Source organism: Apteryx rowi, unplaced genomic scaffold (assembly GCF_003343035.1).
Source record: "Apteryx rowi isolate R43461 unplaced genomic scaffold, aptRow1 scaffold_507, whole genome shotgun sequence".
Taxonomy (NCBI): domain Eukaryota; kingdom Metazoa; phylum Chordata; class Aves; order Apterygiformes; family Apterygidae; genus Apteryx; species Apteryx rowi.
Genome location: NW_020450769.1, coordinates 371,083 through 386,912, shown reverse-complemented (window position 1 = coordinate 386,912; position 15,830 = coordinate 371,083). Strand labels below are relative to the sequence as shown.

General features: G+C 34.2%; 1 protein-coding gene across 1 annotated transcript in view; it reads right to left on the bottom strand.

Annotated features, from left to right (window-relative positions):
- The window catches only part of GRIK2 (glutamate ionotropic receptor kainate type subunit 2), a 424,643-nt gene that overhangs the window by 257,420 nt on the left and 151,393 nt on the right, over positions 1–15,830 (bottom strand). The window contains exons 4-6 of the mRNA XM_026079986.1: positions 9,818–9,999; positions 5,772–5,825; positions 2,761–2,934 (exon numbers count right to left, since the gene is read on the bottom strand). Of these exons, the coding sequence (XP_025935771.1) occupies positions 2,761–2,934; positions 5,772–5,825; positions 9,818–9,999 (410 nt within the window). The remainder of the gene's footprint in view (positions 1–2,760; positions 2,935–5,771; positions 5,826–9,817; positions 10,000–15,830) is intronic.

Below are 15,830 nucleotides of genomic sequence, written 5' to 3'. Positions count from 1 at the left end.
GGAAATTTGACTTGGAATCTTTCAAAGAAACAAGATGAAATTTTATACCCACTTGTTACCATGTTGGGATACTAAAGGTCAGGTAATTATGAGAATATTTCACCCTAACTAAAAAGTTATATATGACAGCAGAAAACAACTAAAGACCAGCTTTAAGACTGGGGAATCAACTAGTCATAAACCAGGCAATGCAACATCAGAGTGAAATGAACAGTTCTAACTCTGACACGATGGCGAAGTTGGTCTGCATATAGTGGGAAGGCAGAGAAAGAAGAGCATGACACAAACCACCACCAGAGCTTAAAAACTTTGTGATCCAGAACTCTTGGTTTACCCCACTGGAAACCTACCAGCCTTGACTGACGTCTCTGACTGCCTCAAAAAATACAATCCTTAGTTTTTTATTTGGCAGCTTCTCTAGAGTTTGAAATGCTCCCACCTGGTTAAACGGCATTCAATTAGCTGGCTCTAGCTAAATGCACTGCCATGAAGGAGGTTTTATGCTAATATTGTTCTGCATAAACTATAGTCATTACCAACCAGTATTGTTACATTCACTGTTTCCTGGTATATGTGGAAAAAAAACCAACTTTCCCAGTTCAGCCCGTATCAGTTAGAGTATTTCATAATAGTAATTAATATCTGTGCAACATTTTTAATTCCCAAGTGCGTTACTTACTTAAATGCATATGAAGTACAGTGAAATGGAAGTCAAAATTAACAAACCTAACAAATCTACTGAGAGTATGTCAATAAAATGACTTATTTCTTTCCACTGAGTACAGGAAGAACTTTGTGCAATGGTATCATGACATAACTTGCTTTTATGCGTTGAATAGAAATTTCTTTTAAAACTTAAGTCTAAAGACCTGTGAATGTCTCTTCTGTATCTAAGGGCCAGATTATAAGAGCTATTTAAGCATCTAACACTTGTCAAGATTACAAAGCCTTTAAATATTCTTTAAACTCTATCTGTATATCTCAGGGATCTAAAACCCAGATTACCAAAGTACATTTAGGTGCTTAATCCCCATAAATAATCACCATAAAATATTAATCCCAGTCTATATGAATACTTGGTTCTTGTGATAACTACAGAAACCACTCAGAAGTGCAAAGATTACTTTTAAGGATCCAGAATAGAATGCAGAATATTTTTCTCACATTTTATTTTACARTAATAATAAAATGGACATGTGACTGGCCCACAGAAGCCTCTTCCAATCTATATTATTCTATGAATTTATTGCCCACGAACAGATGTTCTGATAATGTAATTACTGCTACTGATTTTGTTAACTTTTTATCCAAAGATTTGCAGTTCTTGGATCGATACATAAAATATACAACTACAATGAGAGGTACTGTCAAAAACTTTAAATTAAAAAAAGATAAAAATCAAAGAATGAAAATGTTAATACAAACAAGGAAGCATAGAGCAACAACTTACAATAATAAAGAGCAGTTATCTGTGAACTGCATGCATCTTTTAAACATTTCTAAAATTATTTAGGTTCCGTTTGCTTATTTGGAGTTATTAGAGAAATGAACAGCATAACCTTACAGATCCCATCTTATAATACTTTAAAGTGCAGTAAAACAGAACTATTAAATAAATTAAACTAAATTTTAAAATATTTTCCTAAATAGCATATCCAATACACTACGTATATAAAAAGTAAATGGAAGAAAAAATATTTTTTCTAAAAGGGACCATTTTCTGAAAACAAGACAAAAAGGAAGTTAACTTCTTATACTATGTATTGATTGCCATCTAGTATCTACTGCCTATAAAAATCTTTAAATTTCATCAAAAGAAAAAATTTTTCATAAGACTGTCTATGTTATGTGGCTCATCTAACACAATCTAGAAAACTGTATATGAATCTTCAAGCAACAGAATTTGGTATTTTTCAGACGGAATATGAAAAGTTTTATTAAAAAAAAAGCTAAAGGGCTTTGGAACTCTGTCAGCGAAGATGTTACAAATCACCTCTAGACCAAACAAAGGAGAAAATTAGATTCTTTCAACAAATTTTAAAATTAAAGGGGTCCTAATATAGGACATGATTTAAAATAAATCCCTTCCTGAAAACTTTATAAATTTAGATTTAATTCAAACTATTGAGCTGAAAATCCAAAATGGAAAGTCTATTTCCATGTAAGTGATTGTGAGGGAAACCAGGGAATAACAGCAATGGAAAGGTGACAGGGGAAGACTTCCAGAAACTCAGAAAAAGACTTCAATAAACTCAAGACCCATGATTAGTTTATGTCAAAGCATAGGAACTGGAAAGGACAACAAGATGGAGTTTTTTAATAATATTCATAAAATATCAAAAAATTAATTATGCAGAAACAAAATAGGGAACATTATAAAAGAGGCATCTAAGTGAATAAGAGACAAAAATTAAGGAAAGAGACAATGTAATTTATCTTGTTTTTTGTAGGGCTTTGACATGGTTCCACACAGCATTTTCACCAACAAAGTAGAGAAATACAGTCCAGATGAATCATAAGCTTATAACACTGTAGCATTATCATTTGGACAAAAAATACAGCATACACAATTTTGAAATAAAGTTAAAATGTTCTTAGTCTAGAATACTGACACAAACACCACAGCTATCTTCTGACTAATAATCAGAGTCAGATTTGGTCTCATGCTCCTAAGCAAATTTAGTGACAGGAATGAGAAGCTAAAGGTTTTTTAGCTTCACAAGCATATACAAAAAAGGAACCAAAATTTGATACTCATACCGTCATAAATCCATCCAGCAAACCTGAATCAGGTTTAGGAGGTGCCTGCAATCGCTCCATAGACCACTTTTCAATGATTGATGACACCTGGGTATTTTCCGTATTTAGAATTCTGAATCCAGTCATGTTAACACCACTATACCGATAGGGTTCCACATCCAAGGCAAATAAGTCCTGAAAAAAATGACCRTCATATAAATCCTTTCATAAACTGCAATTAGTATTTCAGTTGTTTGACCATCTCCCTAGATATCTGTGCTGAAACTTGTCATGAACAACAGTGCTATATACGCTAGAAAATACTGTATGTGCTGTTTATTTGGGAGGCTGTTGCCTCATTCTGTGAGCAAATAACTCAACTGACCTTACAATGGGAATGATCTGGTTCATAGAGGAAGAAAAGATTCAACTGCCTTTAAAAAAAAGCCTTTTAGAAAATGCAAAGTCCAGTTGCGGAACTGTATCCACTACTCTTGAGAAATGTTCCAGTAAGCTTAAACATTATTACTAATTACTAATAGTAGTAGTAGTATTAATTAGTATTAGCTCTTTGTATGGCTTACCAGACACAGGCTTGAAGTGATGAACTAAACAGAATGAGAGATTCTTTGCATTTTCACTCTTTATAAAATCTGGATATTTTGAACTTTAAAAATTGAGCGGGGAACAGGGGCAATGTATATGGACTACACTTTTTGCAACTTTGGAGTATAGTTTAATTTTAAACAGAAGCATTCTTCACATGTATCTGCCATACTTACAAACATTGATATGTCTTTTATTAGGTATTTTTCTCTAGAAGCATAACCTTCGCAATTTAATGTCTCTTCAAAATACATATGTATGTATATGTGTGTATGTGTGTATATGTATATGTATATGTGTGTATTTACACACGCATGCTTACAAAGGCAACATAAGTGAATTAAGAGAAGAAAATCAAATTTTAGATCAAACAAAATCAACATTATCCCAAGCCTTTGACAGACTTTCAGAAACAAGGCAAAACCCAAGTTTGACATTAGGAAACTCAGGTGTAAGGTCAAGTTTTAAACATGAAGAAACCTCAAATTGAGCTGATGAAGAAAACAATCATGACTCACTAGGCTTAGCTAAGTGCATCATAAACAAATTTGTTGGAAGTTATTCATGTAGAAACAATCTAACTCATGGTCACTCTAAAAAAAATAACTGAAGGAAAGGCTGAACATAACTAGAACTGCATTGCAAAGTAGTTTATGCTCCTGTCCAGCATCTTTCTCTTTAAGTTTAAAATACTTTCAGTTATTACTGTGGAAAAAAAAATCAGAATCTCAGATGTAATTGTCTAATCCAAACAGATGTACATTAACACCATAATAAATATATGCAGCAGTACTATATGTGCATATTATAAACACACATAGGTCAGTGTATTAATGAGTTACTGCATTAGACCCTGAAACAATCACTGGGGAATACACAGAAGACTGCTGTAAACACTGTGACTGGAAAATTTATTTGACATGTCCTCTACCATGTAGGTAAGAAGCAATTAATAAAACAAAACAACTAAATTCTGATGCAAGCTCCAAAGCTACATTGCAAAACCAAAATCTAGGATCTGTTTGCACATGTTAAATTATTCTGTTATGTCACCAAATCAAAATAATTCTGGTCTCTCCTGAAAAGTTAATGCTCTAGTAAGGAAATAAAAATGACAGAAAACCTTGATTTTTAACATGGCTTTAAAAAGAAAAAATAAAATGCAAACCAGACAGTACTTAAAGTACGAGAAAGTATTCAAAGAAGCAATTTTCACCAATAGCAAAATGAAAATCTAACAAATAAAACTGCAACATCTAGAATCCATTTTGAAAGTCTAATGAGGAAAATTCTATTACATGCAATCCCAGTATCTTTAAAGTCTGGAAGTGATAGCACAACTTACCCTTCTAAAAGAAGAGAGATACTTGTGTGGGGTATTTTACTCTTAAAGTTCTAATGAACTTTGTTTCCTATTAAAAGGTCTATTTCCAGGCTAGTGCTTTCCATGAACTTCTGTTTCCTGATTCTGAGATGAACTGTCCATCTTACCACAAAAGATTCATTTCAGCAAGAATTTAAGCACATAAGTGATTTTAAACATAAGTCTTTTTAAGCGTGGTTTTACCAAGGCACATCTGCCTGATGCTTGAAATGACACGTATTTTAAGAACCTTACTGAATTGCGATCTAAATAGGCAAATTTCAATACAATGGAAAACTGAGAAATGCACATAACTTTCATTTCTAGAGTATTATTTTACAAACTTTTAAACTGTTTCTTAGTTAAGCTTCGTGGTGATTAGTAAAAAAAAAAACCAAAACTTTCGCTGAAGTACTTTTGTTATGCTTTGGAAGAGCATTCATATTTTAAATGTTCAATTCTTAGTATTTTGCTAAATATGAGCACAAGCAAAGTAATTTTTAAGTATGATGGTTCCAAGAGTGATCAAATTCCTTCTTAGTTACTTATTCAATGGAAACCAAAGAATATCACATAATTCATAGTCTAGCAAGCTCTACTGGAGCTTAAATAAAAGATTAAATAAAAGATTGCTAACATTCATACCAAATCATTCAGGAATCATGTGACAGTGAAGACTTACCTTATGAAATTATGGATAAGCAATTTGGAATATATGAGTAAGTTTAAAATATCATAATCTTCACATACAAATAGCAAAAAGAGAAAAAGGGCAAAATTCATAATAGAAAGAAATTATGAATTATCCATTTGGCCATGTTTGAAAGTTAAAAATTGCTGCAAAGTCAGTAGTTTTCTCCAGTCTGCAAGTTTCCAGGGCACACTTGAACAATGATTAAACCATCCTTATGAGTTTTCAATGAATGTAATAAAATTCAACAGAGAAAACATCCTGTACTCACACCCCATTCCAGAGAGACCTTTTTCACTTTGTCAAGTAATATAATTAACAAAAGTAACGTCTCTGCTAGATGTCATCAGTATGTTTTTATAAGCCACTTACCAGTGTGGTAAAGATATAGTGATAGTATTCTGTCATCATTCCCATAGCCAAAGCCTTAAAAAAATAAACAAAAGATTAATGTTTCTGAGATCACATAATACATTTTTATCACATTACATGGGAAATGAAAAACTGCAGAAGAACACTACTGGGATCGGACTATAGGGTTCGGAATTATACTAAAATTAGGTCAAGCAAATCATTTCTTAGCAGTTAGAGCAGATTACTGACTATTAAAGGAACTTATGAACCAGATCTTCTGATAGAAAGAATATTATTAGACTTTTTAGTGTAATAAATGTGAAAGAGCCTTATACTTTTACATACTAATGGATGCATTAAGTTGCCACACAAAATTTGAGCTGACAGTATTTTCATTCACTGTTGAACCCTCCCCTTAAAAAGAATAACCTAACAGGAAGTATTTTTCTATTTTGATGAAAAGTATTATTGATTTAAAACAAGGATCCAAGGTTATCTTCGAGGTGTGTGTTTCCAATCATGAAAGAAAAGATTCTTGATTCAAATTCTGAATAGCGAGATACATGCTAGTTCAGGAAAAAGAACAAATATTCATGTTATTACTCATTAAACTCTGACATCTATCAAGTACCTGCATCTGTCTTGCTAACTATATAATATCAAATAGCTTCTGATCAGCAGTGCATTTTAAAATTTCCGTACCTTTTTGTCAACAGAATAACGATTATTTGTAGACACAATTTTAAAGCAATAAGCTAGGGATGTCTCATCATTCCTACTCATTAAGGGCACCTTCAACTGAAAAGTATGTAACACGGTATCTTTTCACTCTGCACAAAACCTGTCTTAGTCTAATATGATTTATTCAGCCATTTTAGTATCTACATATTTTTTACAGATTTTTTATCACTGCAAAGCTACACAACTTCCTTTCAGGAATTATCAATAGAATTCTTCATTACGTTTCTACCAGTCACACCTCCTTGAACACACTATTGTACAATTGTCACAACGGCAGGCAAAATTTTTATGCAAAAGAACTTTCAGAGGTTTAAGGTTGTGGAAGCTTTTTTACTTGAGACATTGTCTGAGAAAGGAAGAACTGACTAGTCTATATGTTTTTTTCCAAAGAAAAGTGAAAAGTAAAAACAAATTTGAAATACCAGCTGCAGATCAAAGTTTATAATATTTTAGATAAGAAACTTGGGCAAAAACTGCAACAATACTTTTCCAAAGGATGCCTATACCTGTGAATTCCAGACTCTACAATAATATTTAGAACTGTAGTATAGTTTGCCAACTGCCATTTAAGTTTTCTTAAAAACATGAAAACCATTATCTCATTAGAAATATTACAACTTCATTAGAAACTGCACAACTAAAACCACTGTTAGGTTTTATAACACAGGATTTTTTCTTCTTTTTTAATAAAGCCAAGGTATCTTCCTCTCTGTATGGAACACATTTGCAGTTCTCCTGCCTATAATCAGGTCTTTCATTCTCCACACAATTTCTACACAAGACGTGTCCTAGGCACATCTGTAATTTTAGATTTTGCTATGTGCTGTTATTGATAAATCCATTTCAGGTAGTTTCTCTCGAAATTCATTTTTAACCTTCATCTTCCCTCTCCACTCAGCTTCCATATCTGTTTTCTTTTTCTATAGAGGGCACAACATCAGAGAAAATGCATTGTCTGTTTTCCATGTTTTCTGTTTCTCTCATTCTCCTTACTTCTCAAAACACCTCTCTCCTTTTTTCTCTTCAAAACATTGCTATTTTATTCCCTTCATTATTCCAGTACTTCCCTAACCTTTAAATCTTGTATGTTTTCACTGGTTGCCTGGTGATGCAGTTACCACTGAGATTTGCCCTAATTTAATTATGCTGTGTGGATGGTTGTCGTCCCCCCCCCCCCCACACACACACACACCCTTTTCATGATATTTTTTTGGCCAGAAAACAGTAGTTCCCATTTCACTGGCCTCTCAAAGTGCTCCTTCTCTGTATTTTCTACATGTTTTCTTCCCCCCAACTTCATTCTTAATCCTTGCAAACAATCATCCTCCCAAGAAGAAACTCCTTGTCATGCCCCTTTGCCAAGTTTGTCCCTCCATTTTCAGAAAAGCTTGGTTAACTAATAGTTTGCAAATGTTTCCATCTTCATATAAAACATTTTTATTATTTTTAGCAAAAACTTGTAAATACAAGTTTAGTAAAAACTTGTAAATATTTGGAATGGTATCACTAAGTGACAACAAATATAGTGCTTTTTGTCAATTTTGACAGCAAGAACTCACATTCAGCTGCACAAATACCAAATGTAAACACATTGAAGCATAGAAATATTGGAGCTGAACGGAAAGCCAAAAAGCTATAGAAATTTATATGAAGATTTAAACACTCACAAAATAATTCTTCCTTCAACTTCCTTCTATAGTCTTTAGGATGAGCAGAGTAGTTTTCTAAAACAGCTTATAATTTCATTTAAAGAGGATAACATTCATCCTTAGGTCCTGGGCCATGATTAAAGATACAATACTTTTAACTTTGTTCCCATTTGCCTCTAGTCATATCTGTTTTTCACAATGTTGCATACTGTGAAAGAAAAGTTTCCTTCCACCTAAAAACTATCAGGTACAGTATAAATAATGTACCTCAATAGACTTATTGGTAGTGTTACAGCTTTATACTGCCACTATTACATACTTTCCATCTGCATTTTTAAGATATTAAAATAATTAAATGTACATTCAGTGATTCGGGCTAAACAGACTAAATACACTGGCGTATGCATAGTGAAGAGCAAACATCACCACCAGAAGTTTGAAATTTCTAAAAATGAATAAAAGCATTTTAATCAATGCACAATAAAGAACTAATAACGATAGTATACGTGTATGTTTAATAGTGTTTGTTTAGCATTTTAATTGCTCCCACAACAATCCCCCAAGGTGCCTTTAATTAGAGGTATTTTTTTCAAATCTTAAAGAATGCATTTACTTTCTATTTCAAACCAAAAGGATATAGCATGATGGTAAACATAATACAAACATGAATTAAAGTCAGTGAAAGCTGAGCATTAGAAATGTAGAATACATTTTTGTTTCATCTCTCTTATCACAAGGCATAGTTCAATTAAAAAAACTATGAGAAAAATGGCTTCCAAAAATGAGAATTTCTCAGTCTCTGGAGCCAGTTCACTAAAGGTGACTTACAAGGGCACCTCTCTTTTGCAAACTTTAGGCTTACAGTAAGCTTTCTATTAGCTGTATCCTTTGCATACCACTTAAATCTCTTGCCACCTTCCCTGATGACAGCTTTGGAAGACACCAGTGGAATCTGCTTCCTCAGTACACAGATAGTAAATATTTGGGATTCTCCTATATTTTACCTATTCATCTTGTACAAAACAGAGCAAGCACCTTTGCAGAGCACCTATCCAGGGGTATTCTGCCACTCTGCACTCCTATTATTGGTGCAAGAAGAATATGACTCTAAAAATATCAATTAGTTGTATCAGTGGAACATCTTAATGTGGTCATCTAGTAAGGAAATTAATTTGCAAAGGTATTCAAATGACCTACCAAATCAGAACAATGTTTTTCTATTGTTAAATTGTTTTCTATTGTTAAAAGATACTATTCAAATCTCAATTATCTGATTACAAACACACCATTTAGAAGCTTCAATTAAAAAAAAAAAAAAACTTCATTATATAAAATTACACTAAACAAGCATTTTAAACCTTGATATCAATTCTCCAAAGTACCAAACCTACATAGCTGCAACACTGATAATTTTTATCAGATGAAGTGTATGGCGAAATACCCTTCCTCCTGTATATGGACTGATTAATCTGTTTCTTTAGAAAACTTAATGAAAGCAGCTACCATTATAGTCACCAAAAAAATTTGCTCTGAAGTTCTCGGCTGATTTTAAGTTAGGCCTCAGTGAAACTGACACACAATTCCCCTGCTTGTTTAATGTCGTTAAGATTGGGTATTACTTTTATTTATTAGGGATGAAGAAGATTAAGCTATCTAAAGCACAATGAGGATTACCTGTTTCAAGATGCCTGCTGCCATTTCATGGCTGCAGTCAAAGATTACATGGAACTCCTTGCCTCTTTTCATCTCCTTTAGCAATGGCTTTGCATCTTTCGTGTCAGCTGGCAACTGACGAATTTTTAGTCTCAGGTTGTACCGTGATGGAGCCTTGATGAGCTCTTGTAATCGAATAAGGCCTTAAAGAAAATACAGGAGGCAAAAGAAAAGAAAATTATTAAAACTAAAACCTGACCTTGCTAGCAGGGCAGTTTATTATAAACATTCAGAATTTCCTGAATTTCTCACTCTTCCCAGTATGCTACAACTGATAAATAGAAATCTTATTTTTTTATATATACACACACACACACACATATATATATATATACACATCTGCACGCCCAGTACTTTCATATCACAGGTCTTTTTTTCTCCCTTAATATTGACAGACAGTAAGCATCCTCAGTTAGGATTACCTTCAAAAATTAAGATTAAATCTTCCTTTAGCATTGTCATAGAACTACGACATTTCTCTTCAAAGAATGCATATAACTATCCTAATTCAATTAAAGAAGTATCCCAGACTAATAGTTGTAAGCAGACTAGCCATTCTCATAACTAATCTATCAGGTTTACATACACAGTTGTAGTTCATTTCAGCACTGTAGTACATTCTCATATAATCCACATGATACTACTAAATTAATTTTTCTTTCTTGATTATACAGTTAACAAAACAGACTTCAGCAGCAGCAGCAAAAAGGATGAATGGATGACTCATGCCATTGCATTCGTCTTCAGTACTCTACAATTCCACTTTGAATTACTTTATTTTTACTATGGAGTTACTTGCAGAAACATTTTTCCAAAAATCTTTTGTTTCACATCAGCATGACGGTGCATGGTATGGTTTTAATATTGGCAAAAAAGATGTACTCTGCTGTGCTAACCTCCTTCCTGCATTGGAGAATACTCCACTAAGTGGCAGTAACAGGGTTCATCATATGTTCCCAGTGCACATATAATACACCCAGCTACCAAAAAAATGGGAGTTCTGCTTAGGATTTCAATTAAAGCAGCATCAGGGCCTAAATGAAGTGCTTCAAACATCTGAAATTACTTACTTCATGACATCAAAAATATTAAGGGAGATGAATTTTATTATTACTTACTAATCCTGAAAGCTATGCTATGATACCATCATAGGGAGCGTTGTGCAGTATAAAAAAACTGATACTTTATTTTATCTCTTATTATTCTTCCTGGTTACAACTGGATGTCAAAGTTGTCTTGATTTCAGGAAAATATGCTCTTGTAATGCAATATGAAACTATACTATGGCCTCAGCAAGAAATTGTGATAACCTTTGACAAAGGATTTGGTTTTGTTCTATACATAACCATTTCCCAACATACAGTAGTCTTTTAATAACATAATACTGAGAGAGTTCTGATTTTTTGTTATGAAGCTTCACATTTTAAAACTTAACTCTAATCATTTCCAGCAGAAGGAGACCAGCTGAATATATGTGAAAATAAAAACAGTCTTCTGTTTCATCATCTTCCCTTTTTCAACCCTGCCTAGGATCCACACTTTCAACAATTTCTGCAGAAATTATCTGGAACAAAAAGTATAACCTACATGTTATATTATTTTACTCAGTTAAACCTTCCTAAATTAAGACTGCAGGTACAGGCATCTGGCAGAAGACCCCAGTAGACCTCTTATGCCCAAAGGCAGAGTGGGGAAGGCTGCAGGTATCTCTGAACCCACACAAAGCTTTGAGCACTCTACACAAATGCATCTTCCCTGAGGGATTTATATGACAGGAGATAGAAACAGTGACTTACATCATAGCAGAGTTCTAACATAGTTCTGGAATAGCTAGGTAGAAATTCCATGAGGATAACCTTGCTGGGTAGTCAGTTTAGGAATATTTTCTTCATCCACAGGTCTGTGTCATAGATACAATAACTCATATTTTCCATATAAAATTATAATGGCAAAACAATAGTGGTCCTTTCTACATAACATAACATAACATAACATAACATAACATAACATAACAGCAAGCCAAAGTTTAAAGTGAGAATAAAATATTTTAGCTCAAGAAGAAATAAAAAAAATATTTCTACATTTCCAGATTATTTGTAATTGCTTGCTAAAAGAAGTCAATTTGAAGCTTTGGTTCAGCACAAATAACTCATAAATAATTTAGATTATTATATCTGGCAAGTCTAATTTTAGATCTGTCCCACTTTGTTTGCTTCATTTTTTTTTGCTTGTCCTGGTTAGAAAAGGAAATAAAGTCAGCATTAAAAGCTTCCTTTCCTATACTTAAATCTTCTTTTCACATGAATTTCTACAAACCTTCACATCTAGAAGACCAGCAACTTCACTCTGTGAAATACATTTCATATTAAAAAAAAAAAGCTTTGGGAATTATGGAGAAGGATATCACTGACAGAACTGCTAGCTAGAATGCTGCCTATGTCAGTAGTTATTTAAGTATCCAAAATATTTAATTTGTGACAGCTAATTAGTGGCTACTGTGGAAAATATTAGTGATCATAGTCTGGTTCCTTGTGAACATCCTTGCACATCACAGAAACACCACTACATTTACTGGCAGTCTTTACTAGAGATGCTGAGAGCAGAACAGATATGGAAACTGAACTCATGACTAGACCCAATCCCTCCTGGCTAAGACATAGAGAAGTAATAGGTATGGCACATGTGACTTCTGACTGAATAGCAGATGTGAATATAGAAGGGGTGTTTTTTCTCTTTTAACTAAGTGCTTATACATCAACTGCAAATTAGCATCACTTTCAGATCATCCAGCCAATTGTTTGAAAGTACAGCTTTAAAATGAACAAAACCTAGCATACCCCATAGCCATTAACCACCCTATCAACAATAACTGATAATAACATATTAGCAAGAATAGGTGGGATTGTCCCCAATCCTTTTCCATTTCCTTTTAGTTAAGAAAAATAATTGAACTGGACTGTGTGCCCTTGAGGTGAAAAAATTAAGATTTCCCATTGAGGGAAGGATCACATTTCAAAGCTGAGTCTCTCCCAAAGGCAAAGTCCTGCCAGCTTCTCACCTGCTCTAATACCCATATATCTTCCACTTAAGAACTCCTACAAAGCACAAGAGTAGCAATATGGGACAGGTAGTATGATAAACTGCCCCAAAAAAAGAATTCCAGGGTTTTAAGGCTCCACTAGTCAAATATGATTCAGAAGGCAGGCAAAAAGTCTTTCAAACAGCCAAGTCAGTTCAAATCAGGTAGTGCTGCAAAATGCGTTGCCGTATAACAGATAAACGATGTATGAGCTGCCAATATGTGTACTGGTGATATGTATCTATCTGAATCAGTCACATCGCCCTTAAGAAAAATAACACAGGGGGAAAAGTGGCAGATTTAGGAGACTGGAGAGGGGAGAAAAAAAAAAAAGGATGTGAATGTACAGAGATCTTCAAGACCTTGAATCTCTGAAATATTCAAGAACAGCAAGAGAGACAGAAGTAGCTTTATTCTCTTGTGTAGTGTTCTGGAATCAGAACCACTTTAGGATGAAGCTTATTATGTTTACGGAAACAATTATGAAATTAATTTGATTACGTAAGACATAGAAGTGATTCATGAAGTTCAATTTTTCTATACAAGTACTGAATTCAGTATTTTTCATATCCCAAGGGTTAAAAGGAAATCTGATTGTTCTTTCTTGATCACATGCTATTTGTTCTTTTAAAGCATTGTTTACTTACAAGGGCAAAGTGCCTAATTTTTATGCCTTATTCATATTCTCAAGTGTTAAATCCATCACTGAATTTGGAGACAGGAAGGGCATTTAAGACTGTGAAGGAATGTTAAGATGGGACAGAAAAAATGAAAAAAAGGAGGCTGCTTTTCTCTGTAGCAAGTGCAAGAAGTTCAAAAATTTTACTGAATAAATGCAGGACATTATAAATTGACAGTTCCCTTGATCTAGCCCTATTCCTTGCACAGATTTTTTACAGTTTTGGTCTTTTATTGTAGGTCCAAGGATTGTTACAGAATGGTGAGAAGCATTTTGTGATTAGAGAAGCTTGTGAAGTAGATGTCTTGCAGTACTATTCTGATATATATTGTATGGCTGACAGTGACTGCAGGGGGTGAGAGTCAGCAATTTAAATAGTTCCTTTCAAGCTTCGTTCCATTTCAGAGCATTATTCAAGAAGGTGAGCAAAGTGGACACCACCATGTACTCCTCATGAGCCTAAATGGCCTGTTCAAGAATTAAAAAAAGAAAGTCCTTCTCTTCATAAATCTTGTCATGATAGGGCTTCCACAGAGGAAGGAAAAATCCAAACAAAATTTGAAAAAGAAGACTAGCAGTTGCAGGAACTAATACCAGAGCAATTAAAATCTGTTAATGAGTACCCTCTGATAAGTGCAGTGTCCGAACAAAAAATCAGTCAGAAAACAAAACTGTTCAGGAACTTAATATCCCTTCAGAGTATCAGAAAAAGGTTTCTGGTCACAGTAAGAAATTTTGGAGCTTAAACATAAAATATTATGTCAGATATGGAGGAAAACACAGGCAGCATCTACAGGCATCACTGGATGGAAACAGATATTTACAAAAAATAGGTTTCTAGATTCATAACTAGAAACTGTTAGAATTTTGAGAAAGTACCTCTATAAGCAAAAAGGAGAACTTTAAAGACAACTGGTACTGGTTATGTAACATACAAGAACCCTACGGTCCACTGAAGAGACAGAAAGCCCTCTGCAACACCGGTTGGGGGCGGCTGGCCTGGGGTTTCTTTTTATAATGTAAACACCGATGGAGCAGATCGGTCTTGATGTGTTCATGCATCTCTGCCTGACACAGAGACTGCTAATCGATATTTTCTGATAGCTATGAAGTATTTTACCAAGTGTACAGAAGTTTATCCATTAAGAAACACACAAGATAGATAGAAACAACAATTGAGCCATATAGTCTGAAGGGTTTTCCCTGGAGTCTAAAAGCAATTGCATGTGTGTATGGCAGGGGCTACATATTGCTTGCTAGGAGGATCTATATATCTGAGAGAGAGATGATGAGCAAAAACACCAAAGCACCACATCATGATGGCAGTAGGGATGCTATAGAAAACAACCAGAGGAATCTGAAAAGGTGCRGAGGAAAATCAGAGAATACACACCTCTCTAGTGCACTGATTGGACCTCAGCGCTGGTGCAGTATAAGGGTGCATGAAAGCATACGAAAAAAATATTTAGGGCTTCTAACTGTCAAGACACATACACAGTAACCATTGAATTTTCTCAAACCATATTTTAAAGAAAAAGCACATCTTCATAAATTCCAGATATTTCAAAGCTAAAGTTTTTCTCCTGCCCTCATCAATGAGAAATATAAAAGTAACTTTATGCTTTTAATGTGTAGTATTCTTGTCCATATTTTCAGTGTATACCCTAACATTTAATTACAGTAACAGCTACAGTTAACACTAACTTTTATTTGTAGGATTTGACAGTGTATTTTTCATTGTCTCTCCTGGATATGCATCACCAGCAGTATTATGTCGGCCACAAAACATGTTCCAGTCTACTAAATGACTCACTTTGGTAGTCCACTGGGCCATCCACAACAATAAATATTTGTTCATCCTCAATCACACTTATAAAATAAATCCATGCTGGCACAAATCCAACAGTTTCCAACTTGCTAGGCTCCCTCAAGAACAATTTGGGAGAGCAAAAATCTCTCACTTGCAGGGGCTGCCACCTCCTGCACCGAGTCCCACAGATACGGCACTGTGGAAAACACACAGTACAGGGAATTATCCTGAAGCTATGTCACGGGCAATAACTCTCACAATAATTACCCTACAGCTTCTACTACAAAGAAACACCTCACAGAACAAAAATCATACAATGCTCAGCATAGCTCTGTGTGGTGCTTTTATTTCTACGTAAGAACAGAGGCTGGTGAAGTGCTGAGAAATACCATCTCCTCATTAGAAC